Source organism: Oncorhynchus gorbuscha, unplaced genomic scaffold, assembly GCF_021184085.1.
Source record: "Oncorhynchus gorbuscha isolate QuinsamMale2020 ecotype Even-year unplaced genomic scaffold, OgorEven_v1.0 Un_scaffold_3185, whole genome shotgun sequence".
Lineage (NCBI taxonomy): Eukaryota > Metazoa > Chordata > Actinopteri > Salmoniformes > Salmonidae > Oncorhynchus > Oncorhynchus gorbuscha.
The window spans coordinates 17,501-35,000 of record NW_025747502.1 but is presented as its reverse complement, the minus strand read 5'-3'; the positions used below and the strand labels follow the sequence as shown (position 1 = coordinate 35,000).

Below are 17,500 nucleotides of genomic sequence, written 5' to 3'. Positions count from 1 at the left end.
GGGGTGAGGTGGAGCTATAAGGCTCAGTGTAGGATTGAGGTGGAGCCTTAAGACTCAGTGTAGGGTTGAGGTGGAGCGATAAGGCTCAGTGTAGGGTTGAGGTGGAGCTATAAGACTCAGTGTAGGGTTGAGGTGTAGCTTTAAGACTCAGTGTAGGTTTAGAGCTGGGGTAGGTGAGGTTAGAGCTGAGGTAAGGGTTGAGGTACTGAGTTAGGGTTGAGGTAGGTTGAGGTTAGAGCTGAGGGCTTGAGGTTAGAGCTGAGGTAAGGGTTGAGGTTAGAGCTGGGGTAAGGGTTGAGGTTAGAGCTGAGGTAAGGGTTGAGGTTAGAGCTGAGGTAGGGTTGAGGTAAGGGTTGAGGTAAGGGTTGAGTTAGGGCTGAGGTAAGGGTTGAGGTTAGAGCTGAGGTAAGGTTTGAGGTTAGAGCTGGGGTAAGGGTTGAGGTTAGAGCTGAGGTAAGGGCTGAGATTAGAGCTGGGGTAAGGGTTGAGGCTGGAGCTGGGGTAAGGGTTGAGGCTAGAGCTGGGGTAAGGGTTGAGGCTGGAGCTGGGGTAAGGGTTGAGGTTAGAGCTGGGGTAAGAGTGAGGCTAGAGCTGGGGTAAGGGTTGAGGCTAGAGCTGGGGTAAGGGTTGAGGCTGAAGCTGGGGTAAGGGTTGAGGCTAGAGCTGGGGTAAGGTTTGAGGCTGGAGCTGGGGTAAGGGTTGAGGTTAGAGCTGGGGTAAGGGTTAAGGCTAGAGCTGAGGTAAGGGTTGAGGCTGGAGCTGGGGTAAGGGTTGAGGTTAGAGCTGGGGTAAGGGTTGAGGCTAGAGCTGAGGTAAGGGTTGAGGTTAGAGCTGGGGTAAGGCTTGAGGTTAGGGTTGAGGCTTTATGTTTATTGTTATTTGTTTCACAGTTTCAAGATGGGATCTTACCTCTTGTCTGGGGGTGGGGGTCTGGGTGGGCCTTTGGTTGGCGTTGAGGCTGGAGCTGTACTTGTAACTGATACTACAGGTCTGGGTAGAGAAGGGCCTTGAGGCCTTGGGGCTGTAGCTGGACCTGGAGTTGGGACTGTTGAGGCTGTATCTGGGGCTCCATGAGGGGTAGGGAAAAGGGTTGGACCTCCAGGGGGGGTAGGGGAAGGGGTTAGACCTCCAGGGGGGGTAGGGGAAGGGGTTAGACCTCCAGGAGGGGTAGGGGAGGGTGTCAGGGGGCAGGGTGAGGGGCCGTCCACCATGATGGATGACAGAGGCTGCTGGGCCATGGACGCACGGTGCTCCTCTACCAGAAACGAAGGGATGAATGTCACACTGTGGAGTGAAAGGTGATAAAGGAGAGAAATAGGAGGAGAGAAATAAAGAGAGAGAAAAAAGAGAGAGAAAAAGAGAGAGAAAGAGAGAGAGAGAGAGAGAGAGAGAGAGAGAGAGAGAGAGAGAGAGAGAGAGAGAGAGAGAGAGAGAGAGAGAGAGAGAGAGAGAGAGAGAGAGAGAGAGAGAGAGAGAGAGAGAGAGAGAGAGAGAGAGAGAGAGAGAGAGAGAATAACAACAGTGGTACTAGGGGTCATGGACAAACAGAACGTAGCAAGAATCTTATTGACTAAAATGATTATAAACATACTGTAATGATGATGTGATGGAGCTGGTCATTACAAACATACTGCAATGATGGAGCTGGTCATTACAAACATACTGTAATGATGGAGCTGGTCATTATAAACATACTGTAATGATGGAGCTGGTCATTATAAACATACTGTAATGATGGAGCTGGTCATTATAAACATACTGTAATGATGGAGCTGGTCATTATAAACATACTGTAATGATGGAGCTGGTCATTATAAACATACTGTAATGATGGAGCTCGTCATTATAAACATACTGTAATGATGGAGCTGGTCATTATAAACATACTGTAATGATGGAGCTGGTCATTACAAACATACTGCAATGATGGAGCTGGTCATTACAAACATACTGTAATGATGGAGCTGGTCATTACAAACATACTGCAATGATGATGTGATGGAGCTGGTCATTATAAACATACTGTAATGATGATGTGATGGAGCTGGTCACTATAAACATACTGTAATGATGATGTGATGGAGCTGGTCATTATAAACATACTGCAATGATGGAGCTGGTCATTACAAACATACTGTAATGATGATGTGATGGAGCTGGTCACTATAAACATACTGTAATGATGATGTGATGGAGCTGGTCATTATAAACATACTGTAATGATGGAGCTGGTCATTATACATTTACATTTACATTACATTACATTTAAGTCATTTAACAGACGCTCTTATCCAGAGCGACTTACAAATTGGTGCATTCACCTTATGACATCCAGTGGAACAGTCACTTTACAATAGTGCATCTAAAACTTAATGATGAGAGGGATTATTATCCTATCAGGTATTCCTTAAAGATGGGGTTTCAGGTGTCTCCGGAAGGTGGTGATTGACTCCGCTGTCCTGGTCATTAGGGAGTTTGTTCCACCATTGATGGAGCCAGGGCATTATAAAAACAGTTTTGACTGGGCTGAATGATGGAGCTGGTCATTATAAACTCAGTGGTAGGGAGGGAGCAGGCCAGAGGTGGATGAACAGTGCCCTTGTTTGGGTGTAGGGCCTGATCAGAGCCTGGAGGTACTGATGGAGCTGTTCCCCTCACAGCTCCGTAATGAAGCACCATGGTCTTGTAAACGGATGGAGCTTCAACTGGAAGCCAGTGGAGAGAATGAGGAGCGGGTGACGTGAGAGAACTTGGGAAGGTTGAACACCAGACGGGCTGATGGAGTTCTGGATGAGTTGAAGGGTTTAATGGCACAGGCAGGGGCCCAGCCAACAGCGAGTACAGTAATCCAGACGGGAGATGACAAGTGCCTGGATTAGGACCTGCGCCGCTTCCTGTGTGAGGCAGGGTCATCTGCGGATGTTGTGGAGCATGAACCTACAGGAACATACCGCCTTGATGTTGGTTGAGAACGACAGGGTGTTGTCCAGGATCACGCCAAGGTTCTTGGCGCTCTGGGAAGGAGGACACAATGGAGTTGTCAACCGTGATGGCGAGATCATGGAACGGGCAGTCCCTCCCGGGAGGAAGAGCAGCTCCGTCTTGCCGAGGTTCAGCTGTGATGTGGTGATCCGTCATCCACACTGATATGTCTGCCAGACATGCAGACATGCGATTCGCCACCTGGTCATCAGAAGGGGAAAGGAGAAGATTAATTGTGTGTGTCTGCATAGCAATGATAAGAAGACCATGTGAGGTTATGACAGAGCCAAGTGACTTGGTGTATAGCGAGAATAGGAGAGGGCCAAGAACAGAGCCCTGGGGGACACCAGTGGTGAGAGCGCGTGGTGAGGAGACAGATTCTCGCCACGCCACCTGGTAATGATGGAGCGACCTGTCAAAGGACGCAATCCAATGCGTGGGCCGGTCATTATGCCATACTGGAGAGGGTGGAGAGGCTGGATCTGATGGTTCATAGTATCGAAGGCAGCCGATAGATCTAGAAGGATGAGAGCAGAGGAGATAAAGTTAGCTTTAGCAATGCGGAGCGCCTCCGTGATACAGAGGAGAGCAGTCTCAGTTGAATGACTAGTCTTGAAACCTGACTGATTTGGATCAAAAGGTCATTCAGAGAGAGATAGCGGGAGAGCTGGCCAAGGAACATACGTTCAAGAGTTTTGGAGAGAAAATTAAAACATACTGGTCTGTAATTGTTGACATCGGAGGGATCGATTAGGTTTTTTACAGAATGATGGCAACTCTCGCTCTCTTGAAGACGGAAGGGACGTAGCCAGCGGTCAAACATGAGTTGATGAGCGAGGTGATAAGGAGAAGGTCTCTGGAAATGGTCTGGAGAAGAGAAGAGGGGATAGGGTCAAGCGGGCAGGTTGTTGGGCGGCCGGCCGTCACAAGACGCGAGATTTCATCTGGAGAGAGAGGGGAGAAAGAGGTCAGAGCACAGGGTAGGGCAGTGTGAGCAGAACCAGCGGTGTCGTTTGACTTAGCTGGTCATTACAAAATGATGGATCGGATGTCGTCGACCTTCTTTTCAAAATGGTTGACGAAGTCATCTGCAGAGAGGGAGGAGGGGGAGGGGGAGGAGGATTCAGGAGGGAGGAGAAGGTGGCAAAAAGCTTCCTAGGGTTAGAGGCAGATGCTTGGAATTTAGCGTGGTAGAAAGTGGCTTTAGCAGCAGAGACAGAGGAGGAATATGTAGAGAGGAGGGAGTGAAAGGATGCCAGGTCCGCAGGGAGGCGATTTTCCTCCATTTCCGCTCGGCTGCCCGGAGCCCTGTTCTGTGAGCTGGCAATGAGTCATCGAGCCACGGAGCGGGAGGGTCAGGACCGAGCCGGCCTGGAGGATAGGGGACATAGAGAGTCAAGGGATGCAGAGAGGGAGGAGAGGAGGGTTGAGGAGGCAGAATCAGGAGATAGGTGGGAGAAGGTTTGAGCGGAGGGAAGAGATGATAGGATGGAAGAGGAGAGAGTAAGAGAGACGAAGGTTGGGATGGCGCGATACCATCCGAGTAGGGGCAGTGTGGGAGGTGTTGGATGAGAGCGAGAGGGAAAAGGATACAAGGCAGTGGTCGGAGACTTGGAGGGGAGTTGCAATGAGGTTAGTGGAAGAACAGCATCTAGTAAAGATGAGGTCGAGCGTATTGCCTGCCTTGTGAGTAGGGGGAAGGTGAGAGGGTGAGGTCAAAAAGGAGAGGAGTGGAAAGAAGGAGGCAGAGAGGAAAGAGTCAAAGGTAGATGGGGGAGGGTTAAAGTCGCCCAGAACTGTGAGAGATGAGCCGTCCTCAGGAAAGGAGCTTATCAAGGCATCAAGCTCATTGATGAACTCTCCGAGGGAACCTGGAGGGCGATAAATGATAAGGATGTTAAGCTTGAAAGGGCTAGTAACTGTGACAGCATGGAATTCAAAGGAGGCGATAGACAGATGGGTAAGGGGAGAAAGAAAATGACCACTTGGGAGAGATGAGGATCCCGGTGCCACCACCCCGCTGACCAGACGCTCTCGGGGTGTGCGAGAACACGTGGGCGGACGAAGAGAGAGCAGTAGGAGTAGCAGTGTTGTCTGTGGTGATCCATGTTTCCGTCAGTGCCAAGAAGTCGAGGACTGGAGGGAGGCATAGGCTGAGATGAACTCTGCCTTGTTGACCGCAGATTGGCAGTTCCAGAGGCTACCGGAGACCTGAACTCCACGTGGGTCTGGTCTGGGACCACCAGAGTAGGGATGGAGCTGGCCAAACGCGGTGTGGAGCGTTTGTATGGTCTGTGCAGAGAGGAGAGAACAGGGATAAACAGACACATAGTTGACAGGCTACAGAAGAGGCTACGCTAATGCAAAGGAGATTGGAATGACAAGTGGACTACACGTCTCGAATGTTCAGAAAGTTAAGCTACGTAGCAAGAATCTTATTGACTAAAATGATTATAAACATACTGTAATGATGATGTGATGGAGCTGGTCATTACAAACATACTGCAATGATGGAGCTGGTCATTACAAACATACTGTAATGATGGAGCTGGTCATTACAAACATACTGTAATGATGATGTGATGGAGCTGGTCATTACAAACATACTGTAATGATGATGTGATGGAGCTGGTCATTACAAACATACTGTAATGATGATGTGATGGAGCTGGTCATTACAAACATACTGCAATGATGGAGCTGATCATTATAAACATACTGTAATGATGATGTGATGGAGCTGGTCATTATAAACATACTGTAATGATGATGTGATGGAGCTGATGAATGAGGGTCAGCAGACACCTGTGTGATTATATTACATTCAGCTATACTAACTTAACGACCACGGACAACACAGATAATACTGGATATTAAAGGATACTGGATATTAAAGGATACTGGACATTAAAGGACACTGGACATTAAAGGATACTGGATATTAGAAGATACTGGATATTAGAAGATACTGGATATTAGAAGATACTGGATATTAAAGGATACTGGACATTAAAGGATACTGGACATTAAAGGATACTGGACATTAAAGGATACTGGATATTAGAAGATACTGGATATTAGAAGATACTGGATATTAGAAGATACTGGATATTAAAGGATACTGGATATTAGAAGATACTGGATATTAGAAGATACTGGATATTAAAGGATACTGGACATTAAAGGATACTGGATATTAAAGGATACTGGATATTAAAGGATACTGGATATTAAAAGATACTGGATATTAAAGGATACTGGATATTAGAAGATACTGGATATTAAAGGATACTGGATATTAAAAGATAATGGACATTAAAGGATACTGGACATTAAAGGATATTAAAGGATACTGGATATTAGAAGATACTGGATATTAAAGGATACTGGATATTAAAGGATACTGGATATTAGAAGATACTGGACATTAAAGGATACTAGATATTAAAGGATACTGGATATTAAAGGATACTGGGTATTAAAGGATACTGGATATTAAAGGATATTAAAGCATACTGGATATTACAGGATACTGGATATTACAGGATACTGGATATTAAAGGATGCTGGATATTAAAGGATATTAAAGGATACTGGATATTAAAGGACATTAAAGGATACTGGATATTAAAGGATACTGGATATTAAAGGATATTAAAGGATACTGGATATTAAAGGATACTGGATATTACAGGATATTAAAGGATACTGGATATTAAAGGATACTGGATATTAAAGGATACTGGATATTACAGGATACTGGATATTAGAAGATACTGGATATTAGAAGATGCTGGATATTAGAAGATACTGGATATTAAAGGATACTGGATATTAAAGGATACTGGACATTAAAGGATATTAAAGGATACTGGATATTAGAAGATACTGGATATTAGAAGATACTGGATATTAGAAGATACTGGATATTAGAAGATACTGGATATTAGAAGATACTGGATATTAAAGGATACTGGATATTAAAGGATACTGGACATTAAATGATATTAAAGGATACTGGATATTAGAAGATACTGGATATTAGAAGATACTGGATATTACAGGATACTGGACATTAAAGGATATTAAAGGATACTGGATATTAGAAGATACTGGATATTAGAAGATACTGGACATTAAAGGATATTAAAGGATACTGGATATTAGAAGATACTGGATATTAGAAGATACTGGATATTAAAGGATACTGGATATTAGAAGATACTGGATATTAAAAGATACTGGATATTAATATATGCTATTTAGCAGACGCTTTTATCCAAAGCGACTTACAGTCATGTGTGCATACATTCTATGTATGGGTGGTCCTGGGGATCGAACCCACTACCCTGGCGTTACAAGCGCCATGCTCTACCAACTGAGCTACAGAAGGACGGATACTGGATATTAAAGGATACTGGATATTAAAGGATACTGGATATTAAAGGATACTGGATATTAAAGGATATTAAAGGATACTGGATATTAGAAGATACTGGATATTAGAAGATACTGGATATTAAAGGATACTGGATATTAGAAGATACTGGATATTAAAGGATACTGGATATTAGAAGATACTGGATATTAAAGGATACTGGATATTAGAAGATACTGGATATTAAAGGATACTGGACATTAAAGGATACTGGATATTAAAGGATACTGGATATTAAAGGATACTGGATATTAAAGGATACTGGACATTAAAGGATACTGGATATTAAAGGATACTGGATATTAGAAGATACTGGATATTAGAAGATACTGGATATTACAGGATACTGGATATTAGAAGATACTGGATATTAGAAGATACTGGATATTACAGGATACTGGATATTAAAGGATACTGGATATTAAAGGATATTAAAGGATACTGGATATTAAAGGATATTAAAGGATACTGGATATTAAAGGATACTGGATATTAAAGGATATTAAAGGATACTGGATATTAAAGGATACTGGATATTAAAGGATACTGGATATTAAAGGATATTAAAGGATACTGGATATTAAAGGATACTGGATATTAAAGGATATTAAAGGATACTGGATATTAAAGGATACTGGATATTAAAGGATACTGGATATTAAAGGATATTAAAGGATACTGGATATTAAAGGATACTGGATATTAAAGGATACTGGATATTAAAGGATACTGGATATGAAAGGATATTAAAGGATACTGGATATTAAAGGATACTGGATATTAAAGGATACTGGATATTAAAGGATACTGGATATTAAAGGATACTGGATATTAAAGGATACTGGATATTAAAGGATATTAAAGGATACTGGATATTAAAGGATACTGGATATTAAAGGATATTGGACATTAAAGGATATTAAAGGATACTGGATATTAAAGGATACTGGATATTAAAGGATACTGGACATTAAAGACATTAAAGGATACTGGATATTAAAGGATACTGGATATTAAAGGATACTGGACATTAAAGGATATTAAAGGATACTGGATATTAAAGGATACTGGATATTAAAGGATATTAAAGGATACTGGATATTAAAGGATACTGGACATTAAAGGATACTGGATATTAAAGGATACTGGATATTAAAGGATACTGGATATTAAAGGATACTGGATATTAAAGGATACTGGATATTAAAGGATACTGGATATTAAAGGATACTGGATATTAAAGGATACTGGATATTAAAGGATACTGGATATTAAAGGATATTAAAGGATACTGGATATTAAAGGATACTGGATATTAAAGGATACTGGACATTAAAGGATACTGGATATTAAAGGATACTGGATATTAAAGGATACTGGATATTAAAGGATACTGGATATTAAAGGATACTGGATATTAAAGGATACTGGATATTAAAGGATACTGGATATTAAAGGATACTGGATATTAAAGGATACTGGATATTAAAGGATACTGGATATTAGAGGATACTGGATATTAAAGGATACTGGATATTAAAGGATACTGGATATTAAAGGATACTGGATATTAGAGGATACTGGATATTAAAGGATACTGGATATTAAAGGATACTGGATATTAAAGGATACTGGATATTAAAGGATACTGGATATTAAAGGATACTGGATATTAGAGGATACTGGATATTAAAGGATACTGGATATTAAAGGATACTGGATATTAAAGGATACTGGATATTAGAGGATACTGGATATTAAAGGATACTGGATATTAAAGGATACTGGATATTAAAGGATACTGGATATTAAAGGATACTGGATATTAAAGGATACTGGATATTAAAGGATACTGGATATTAAAGGATACTGGATATGAAAGGATATTAAAGGATACTGGATATTAAAGGATACTGGATATTAAAGGATACTGGATATTAAAGGATACTGGATATTAAAGGATACTGGATATTAAAGGATATTAAAGGATACTGGATATTAAAGGATACTGGATATTAAAGGATATTGGACATTAAAGGATATTAAAGGATACTGGATATTAAAGGATACTGGATATTAAAGGATACTGGACATTAAAGACATTAAAGGATACTGGATATTAAAGGATACTGGATATTAAAGGATACTGGACATTAAAGGATATTAAAGGATACTGGATATTAAAGGATATTGGACATTAAAGGATATTAAAGGATACTGGATATTAAAGGATACTGGATATTAAAGGATACTGGACATTAAAGACATTAAAGGATACTGGATATTAGAAGATACTGGATATTAAAGGATACTGGATATTAAAGGATACTGGACATTAAATGATATTAAAGGATACTGGATATTAGAAGATACTGGATATTAGAAGATACTGGATATTACAGGATACTGGACATTAAAGGATATTAAAGGATACTGGATATTAGAAGATACTGGATATTAGAAGATACTGGACATTAAAGGATATTAAAGGATACTGGATATTAGAAGATACTGGATATTAGAAGATACTGGATATTAAAGGATACTGGATATTAGAAGATACTGGATATTAAAAGATACTGGATATTAATATATGCTATTTAGCAGACGCTTTTATCCAAAGCGACTTACAGTCATGTGTGCATACATTCTATGTATGGGTGGTCCTGGGGATCGAACCCACTACCCTGGCGTTACAAGCGCCATGCTCTACCAACTGAGCTACAGAAGGACGGATACTGGATATTAAAGGATACTGGATATTAAAGGATACTGGATATTAAAGGATACTGGATATTAAAGGATACTGGATATTAAAGGATATTAAAGGATACTGGATATTAGAAGATACTGGATATTAGAAGATACTGGATATTAAAGGATACTGGATATTAGAAGATACTGGATATTAAAGGATACTGGATATTAGAAGATACTGGATATTAAAGGATACTGGATATTAGAAGATACTGGATATTAAAGGATACTGGACATTAAAGGATACTGGATATTAAAGGATACTGGATATTAAAGGATACTGGATATTAAAGGATACTGGACATTAAAGGATACTGGATATTAAAGGATACTGGATATTAGAAGATACTGGATATTAGAAGATACTGGATATTACAGGATACTGGATATTAGAAGATACTGGATATTAGAAGATACTGGATATTACAGGATACTGGATATTAAAGGATACTGGATATTAAAGGATATTAAAGGATACTGGATATTAAAGGATATTAAAGGATACTGGATATTAAAGGATACTGGATATTAAAGGATATTAAAGGATACTGGATATTAAAGGATACTGGATATTAAAGGATACTGGATATTAAAGGATATTAAAGGATACTGGATATTAAAGGATACTGGATATTAAAGGATATTAAAGGATACTGGATATTAAAGGATACTGGATATTAAAGGATACTGGATATTAAAGGATATTAAAGGATACTGGATATTAAAGGATACTGGATATTAAAGGATACTGGATATTAAAGGATACTGGATATGAAAGGATATTAAAGGATACTGGATATTAAAGGATACTGGATATTAAAGGATACTGGATATTAAAGGATACTGGATATTAAAGGATACTGGATATTAAAGGATACTGGATATTAAAGGATATTAAAGGATACTGGATATTAAAGGATACTGGATATTAAAGGATATTGGACATTAAAGGATATTAAAGGATACTGGATATTAAAGGATACTGGATATTAAAGGATACTGGACATTAAAGACATTAAAGGATACTGGATATTAAAGGATACTGGATATTAAAGGATACTGGACATTAAAGGATATTAAAGGATACTGGATATTAAAGGATACTGGATATTAAAGGATATTAAAGGATACTGGATATTAAAGGATACTGGACATTAAAGGATACTGGATATTAAAGGATACTGGATATTAAAGGATACTGGATATTAAAGGATACTGGATATTAAAGGATACTGGATATTAAAGGATACTGGATATTAAAGGATACTGGATATTAAAGGATACTGGATATTAAAGGATACTGGATATTAAAGGATATTAAAGGATACTGGATATTAAAGGATACTGGATATTAAAGGATACTGGACATTAAAGGATACTGGATATTAAAGGATACTGGATATTAAAGGATACTGGATATTAAAGGATACTGGATATTAAAGGATACTGGATATTAAAGGATACTGGATATTAAAGGATACTGGATATTAAAGGATACTGGATATTAAAGGATACTGGATATTAGAGGATACTGGATATTAAAGGATACTGGATATTAAAGGATACTGGATATTAAAGGATACTGGATATTAGAGGATACTGGATATTAAAGGATACTGGATATTAAAGGATACTGGATATTAAAGGATACTGGATATTAAAGGATACTGGATATTAAAGGATACTGGATATTAGAGGATACTGGATATTAAAGGATATTGGATATTAAAGGATACTGGATATTAAAGGATACTGGATATTAGAGGATACTGGATATTAAAGGATACTGGATATTAAAGGATACTGGATATTAAAGGATACTGGATATTAAAGGATACTGGATATTAAAGGATATTAAAGGATACTGGATATTAAAGGATACTGGATATTAAAGGATACTGGATATTAAAGGATATTAAAGGATACTGGATATTAAAGGATACTGGATATTAAAGGATATTAAAGGATACTGGATATTAAAGGATACTGGATATTAAAGGATACTGGATATTAAAGGATACTGGATATTAAAGGATACTGGATATTAAAGGATACTGGATATGAAAGGATATTAAAGGATACTGGATATTAAAGGATACTGGATATTAAAGGATACTGGATATTAAAGGATACTGGATATTAAAGGATACTGGATATTAAAGGATACTGGATATTAAAGGATATTAAAGGATACTGGATATTAAAGGATACTGGATATTAAAGGATATTGGACATTAAAGGATATTAAAGGATACTGGATATTAAAGGATACTGGATATTAAAGGATACTGGACATTAAAGACATTAAAGGATACTGGATATTAAAGGATACTGGATATTAAAGGATACTGGACATTAAAGGATATTAAAGGATACTGGATATTAAAGGATACTGGATATTAAAGGATATTAAAGGATACTGGATATTAAAGGATACTGGACATTAAAGGATACTGGATATTAAAGGATACTGGATATTAAAGGATACTGGATATTAAAGGATACTGGATATTAAAGGATACTGGATATTAAAGGATACTGGATATTAAAGGATACTGGATATTAAAGGATACTGGATATTAAAGGATATTAAAGGATACTGGATATTAAAGGATACTGGATATTAAAGGATACTGGACATTAAAGGATACTGGATATTAAAGGATACTGGATATTAAAGGATACTGGATATTAAAGGATACTGGATATTAAAGGATACTGGATATTAAAGGATACTGGATATTAAAGGATACTGGATATTAAAGGATATTAAAGGATACTGGATATTAAAGGATGCTGGACATTAAAGGATATTAAAGGATACTGGATATTAAAGGATACTGGATATTAAAGGATACTGGATATTAAAGGATACTGGATATTAAAGGATACTGGATATTAAAGGACTAGGAAAGACAGGAGAGTCAGCGTTTTGGTTCTGAGGGTGTGTCCTGGTCAACTCCGATCTGGACCTGTAACAGAACTCCTCTGCATCACGACTCCAGCTACAGTGTTGGTCAGGTCAGGTTGGTGGCTGGTGTGAATGTCTATACATACAGTAGACTGTAGGTGTGTGTTACCTCATATCTGAACCTGTAACAGAGTGTCTCCTCAGCATGGCTCTGCACACAGCGTTGGTCAGGTTGGTGCTGGGTTCTCCGTTAACAGCCAGGATAGTGTCCCCGACGCCCAGCCGCCCGTCCTGACAGACAGACCCTCCACGGACCACTGACCGGATCAACATCCCTGAGCCGTCCTTCATAGCACTCACTGTCAGGCCTGTTAACACACACACACACACACATATATACCTGTAGTTACACTCACTGTCAGGCCTGTTAACACACACACACATACACACACACACACACACACACATATATACCTGTAGTTACACTCACTGTCAGGCCTGTTAACACACACACACACACACACACACACACACACACACACACACACACACACACACACACACACACACACACACACACACACACACACACACACACACACACACACACACACACACACACACACACACACACACACACACACACACACACACACACACACACACACACACACACACATACCTGTAGTCACACTACAACACATATACCTGTAGTCACACTACAACACACTACAACACATATACCTGTAGTCACACTACAACACATATACCTGTAGTCACACTACAACACATATACCTGTAGTTACACTACAACACACATACCTGTAGTTACACTACAACACATATACCTGTAGTTACACTACAACACACTACAACACATATACCTGTAGTTACACTACAACACATATACCTGTAGTTACACTACAACACACTACAACACATATACCTGTAGTCACACTACAACACACTACAACACATATACCTGTAGTCACACTACAACACATATACCTGTAGTTACACTACAACACACATACCTGTAGTTACACTACAACACATATACCTGTAGTCACACTACAACACACTACAACACATATACCTGTAGTCACACTACAACACATATACCTGTAGTTACACTACAACACACATACCTGTAGTCACACTACAACACACTACAACACACATACCTGTAGTCACACTACAACACACTACAACACATATACCTGTAGTCACACTACAACACATATACCTGTAGTTACACTACAACACATATACCTGTAGTTATACTACAACACACTACAACACATATACCTGTAGTTACACTACAACACACTACAACACATATACCTGTAGTTACACTACAACACACTACAACACATATACCTGTAGTTACACTACAACACATATACCTGTAGTCACACTACAACACACTACAACACATATACCTGTAGTTACACTACAACACATATACCTGTAGTTACACTACAACACACTACAACACATATACCTGTAGTCACACTACAACACATATACCTGTAGTCACACTACAACACATATACCTGTAGTCACACTACAACACATATACCTGTAGTCACACTACAACACATATACCTGTAGTTACACTACAACACATTACAACACATATACCTGTAGTCACACTACAACACATATACCTGTAGTTACACTACAACACATATACCTGTAGTTACACTACAACACACTACAACACATATACCTGTAGTTACACTACAACACATATACCTGTAGTCACACTACAACACACTACAACACATATACCTGTAGTCACACTACAACACATATACCTGTAGTTACACTACAACACACTACAACACATATACCTGTAGTTACACTACAACACATATACCTGTAGTTACACTACAACACACTACAACACATATACCTGTAGTTACACTACAACACATATACCTGTAGTCACACTACAACACATATACCTGTAGTCACACTACAACACACTACAACACATATACCTGTAGTTACACTACAACACACTACAACACATATACCTGTAGTTACACTACAACACATATACCTGTAGTCACACTATAACACATATACCTGTAGTCACACTACAACACACTACAACACATATACCTGTAGTCACACTACAACACACTACAACACATATACCTGTAGTCACACTTCAACACACTACAACACATATACCTGTAGTCACACTACAACACATATACCTGTAGTCACACTACAACACACTACAACACATATACCTGTAGTTACACTACAACACATGTACCTGTAGTCACACTACAACACATATACCTGTAGTCACACTATAACACACTACAACACATATACCTGTAGTTACACTACAACACATATACATGTAGTCACACTACAACATACTACAACACATATACCTGTAGTCACACTACAACACACTACAACACACTACAACACATATACCTGTAGTTACACTACAACACATATACCTGTAGTCACACTACAACACACTACAACACATATACCTGTAGTCACACTACAACACATATACCTGTAGTCACACTACAACACATATACCTGTAGTCACACTACAACACATATACCTGTAGTTACACTACAACACATATACCTGTAGTCACACTACAACACATATACCTGTAGTCACACTACAACACATATACCTGTAGTCACACTACAACACATATACCTGTAGTTACACTACAACACACTACAACACATATACCTGTAGTTACACTACAACACACTACAACACATATACCTGTAGTTACACTACAACACACTACAACACATATACCTGTAGTTACACTACAACACATATACCTGTAGTCACACTACAACACATATACCTGTAGTTACATTACAACACACTACAACACATATACCTGTAGTCACACTACAACACACTACAACACATATACCTGTAGTCACACTACAACACATATACCTGTAGTTACACTACAACACATATACCTGTAGTCACACTACAACACATTACAACACATATACCTGTAGTCACACTACAACACATATACCTGTAGTCACACTACAACACATATACCTGTAGTCACACTACAACACATGTACCTGTAGTCACACTACAACACATATACCTGTAGTCACACTACAACACACTACAACACATATACCTGTAGTCACACTACAACACATATACCTGTAGTCACACTACAACACATATACCTGTAGTCACACTACAACACATATACCTGTAGTCACACTACAACACATATACCTGTAGTTACACTACAACACATTACAACACATATACCTGTAGTCACACTACAACACATATACCTGTAGTTACACTACAACACATATACCTGTAGTTACACTACAACACACTACAACACATATACCTGTAGTTACACTACAACACATATACCTGTAGTCACACTACAACACACTACAACACATATACCTGTAGTCACACTACAACACATATACCTGTAGTTACACTACAACACACTACAACACATATACCTGTAGTTACACTACAACACATATACCTGTAGTTACACTACAACACACTACAACACATATACCTGTAGTTACACTACAACACATATACCTGTAGTCACACTACAACACATATACCTGTAGTCACACTACAACACACTACAACACATATACCTGTAGTTACACTACAACACACTACAACACATATACCTGTAGTTACACTACAACACATATACCTGTAGTTACACTACAACACATATACCTGTAGTCACACTACAACACACTACAACACATATACCTGTAGTCACACTACAACACACTACAACACATATACCTGTAGTCACACTTCAACACACTACAACACATATACCTGTAGTCACACTACAACACATATACCTGTAGTCACACTACAACACACTACAACACATATACCTGTAGTTACACTACACCACATGTACCTGTAGTCACACTACAACACATATACCTGTAGTCACACTACAACACACTACAACACATATACCTGTAGTTACACTACAACACATATACATGTAGTCACACTACAACACACTACAACACATATACCTGTAGTCACACTACAACACACTACAACACACTACAACACATATACCTGTAGTCACACTACAACACACTACAACACATATACCTGTAATCACACTACAACACATATACCTGTAGTCACACTACAACACATATACCTGTAGTCACACTACAACACATATACCTGTAGTTACACTACAACACATATACCTGTAGTCACACTACAACACATATACCTGTAGTCACACTACAACACATATACCTGTAGTCACACTACAACACATATACCTGTAGTTACACTACAACACACTACAACACATATACCTGTAGTTACACTACAACACACTACAACACATATACCT

General features: G+C 38.8%; 1 protein-coding gene across 1 annotated transcript in view; it reads right to left on the bottom strand.

The window, feature by feature from the left end:
* Positions 1 to 17,500, bottom strand: part of LOC124027398 (protein scribble homolog) — a gene marked incomplete at its 5' end in the record, with an annotated part of 42,240 nt that overhangs the window by 11,068 nt on the left and 13,672 nt on the right. Inside the window, 2 exons of the mRNA XM_046339837.1 lie at positions 910 to 1,284; positions 13,258 to 13,456. Of these exons, the coding sequence (XP_046195793.1) occupies positions 910 to 1,284; positions 13,258 to 13,456 (574 nt within the window). The remainder of the gene's footprint in view (positions 1 to 909; positions 1,285 to 13,257; positions 13,457 to 17,500) is intronic.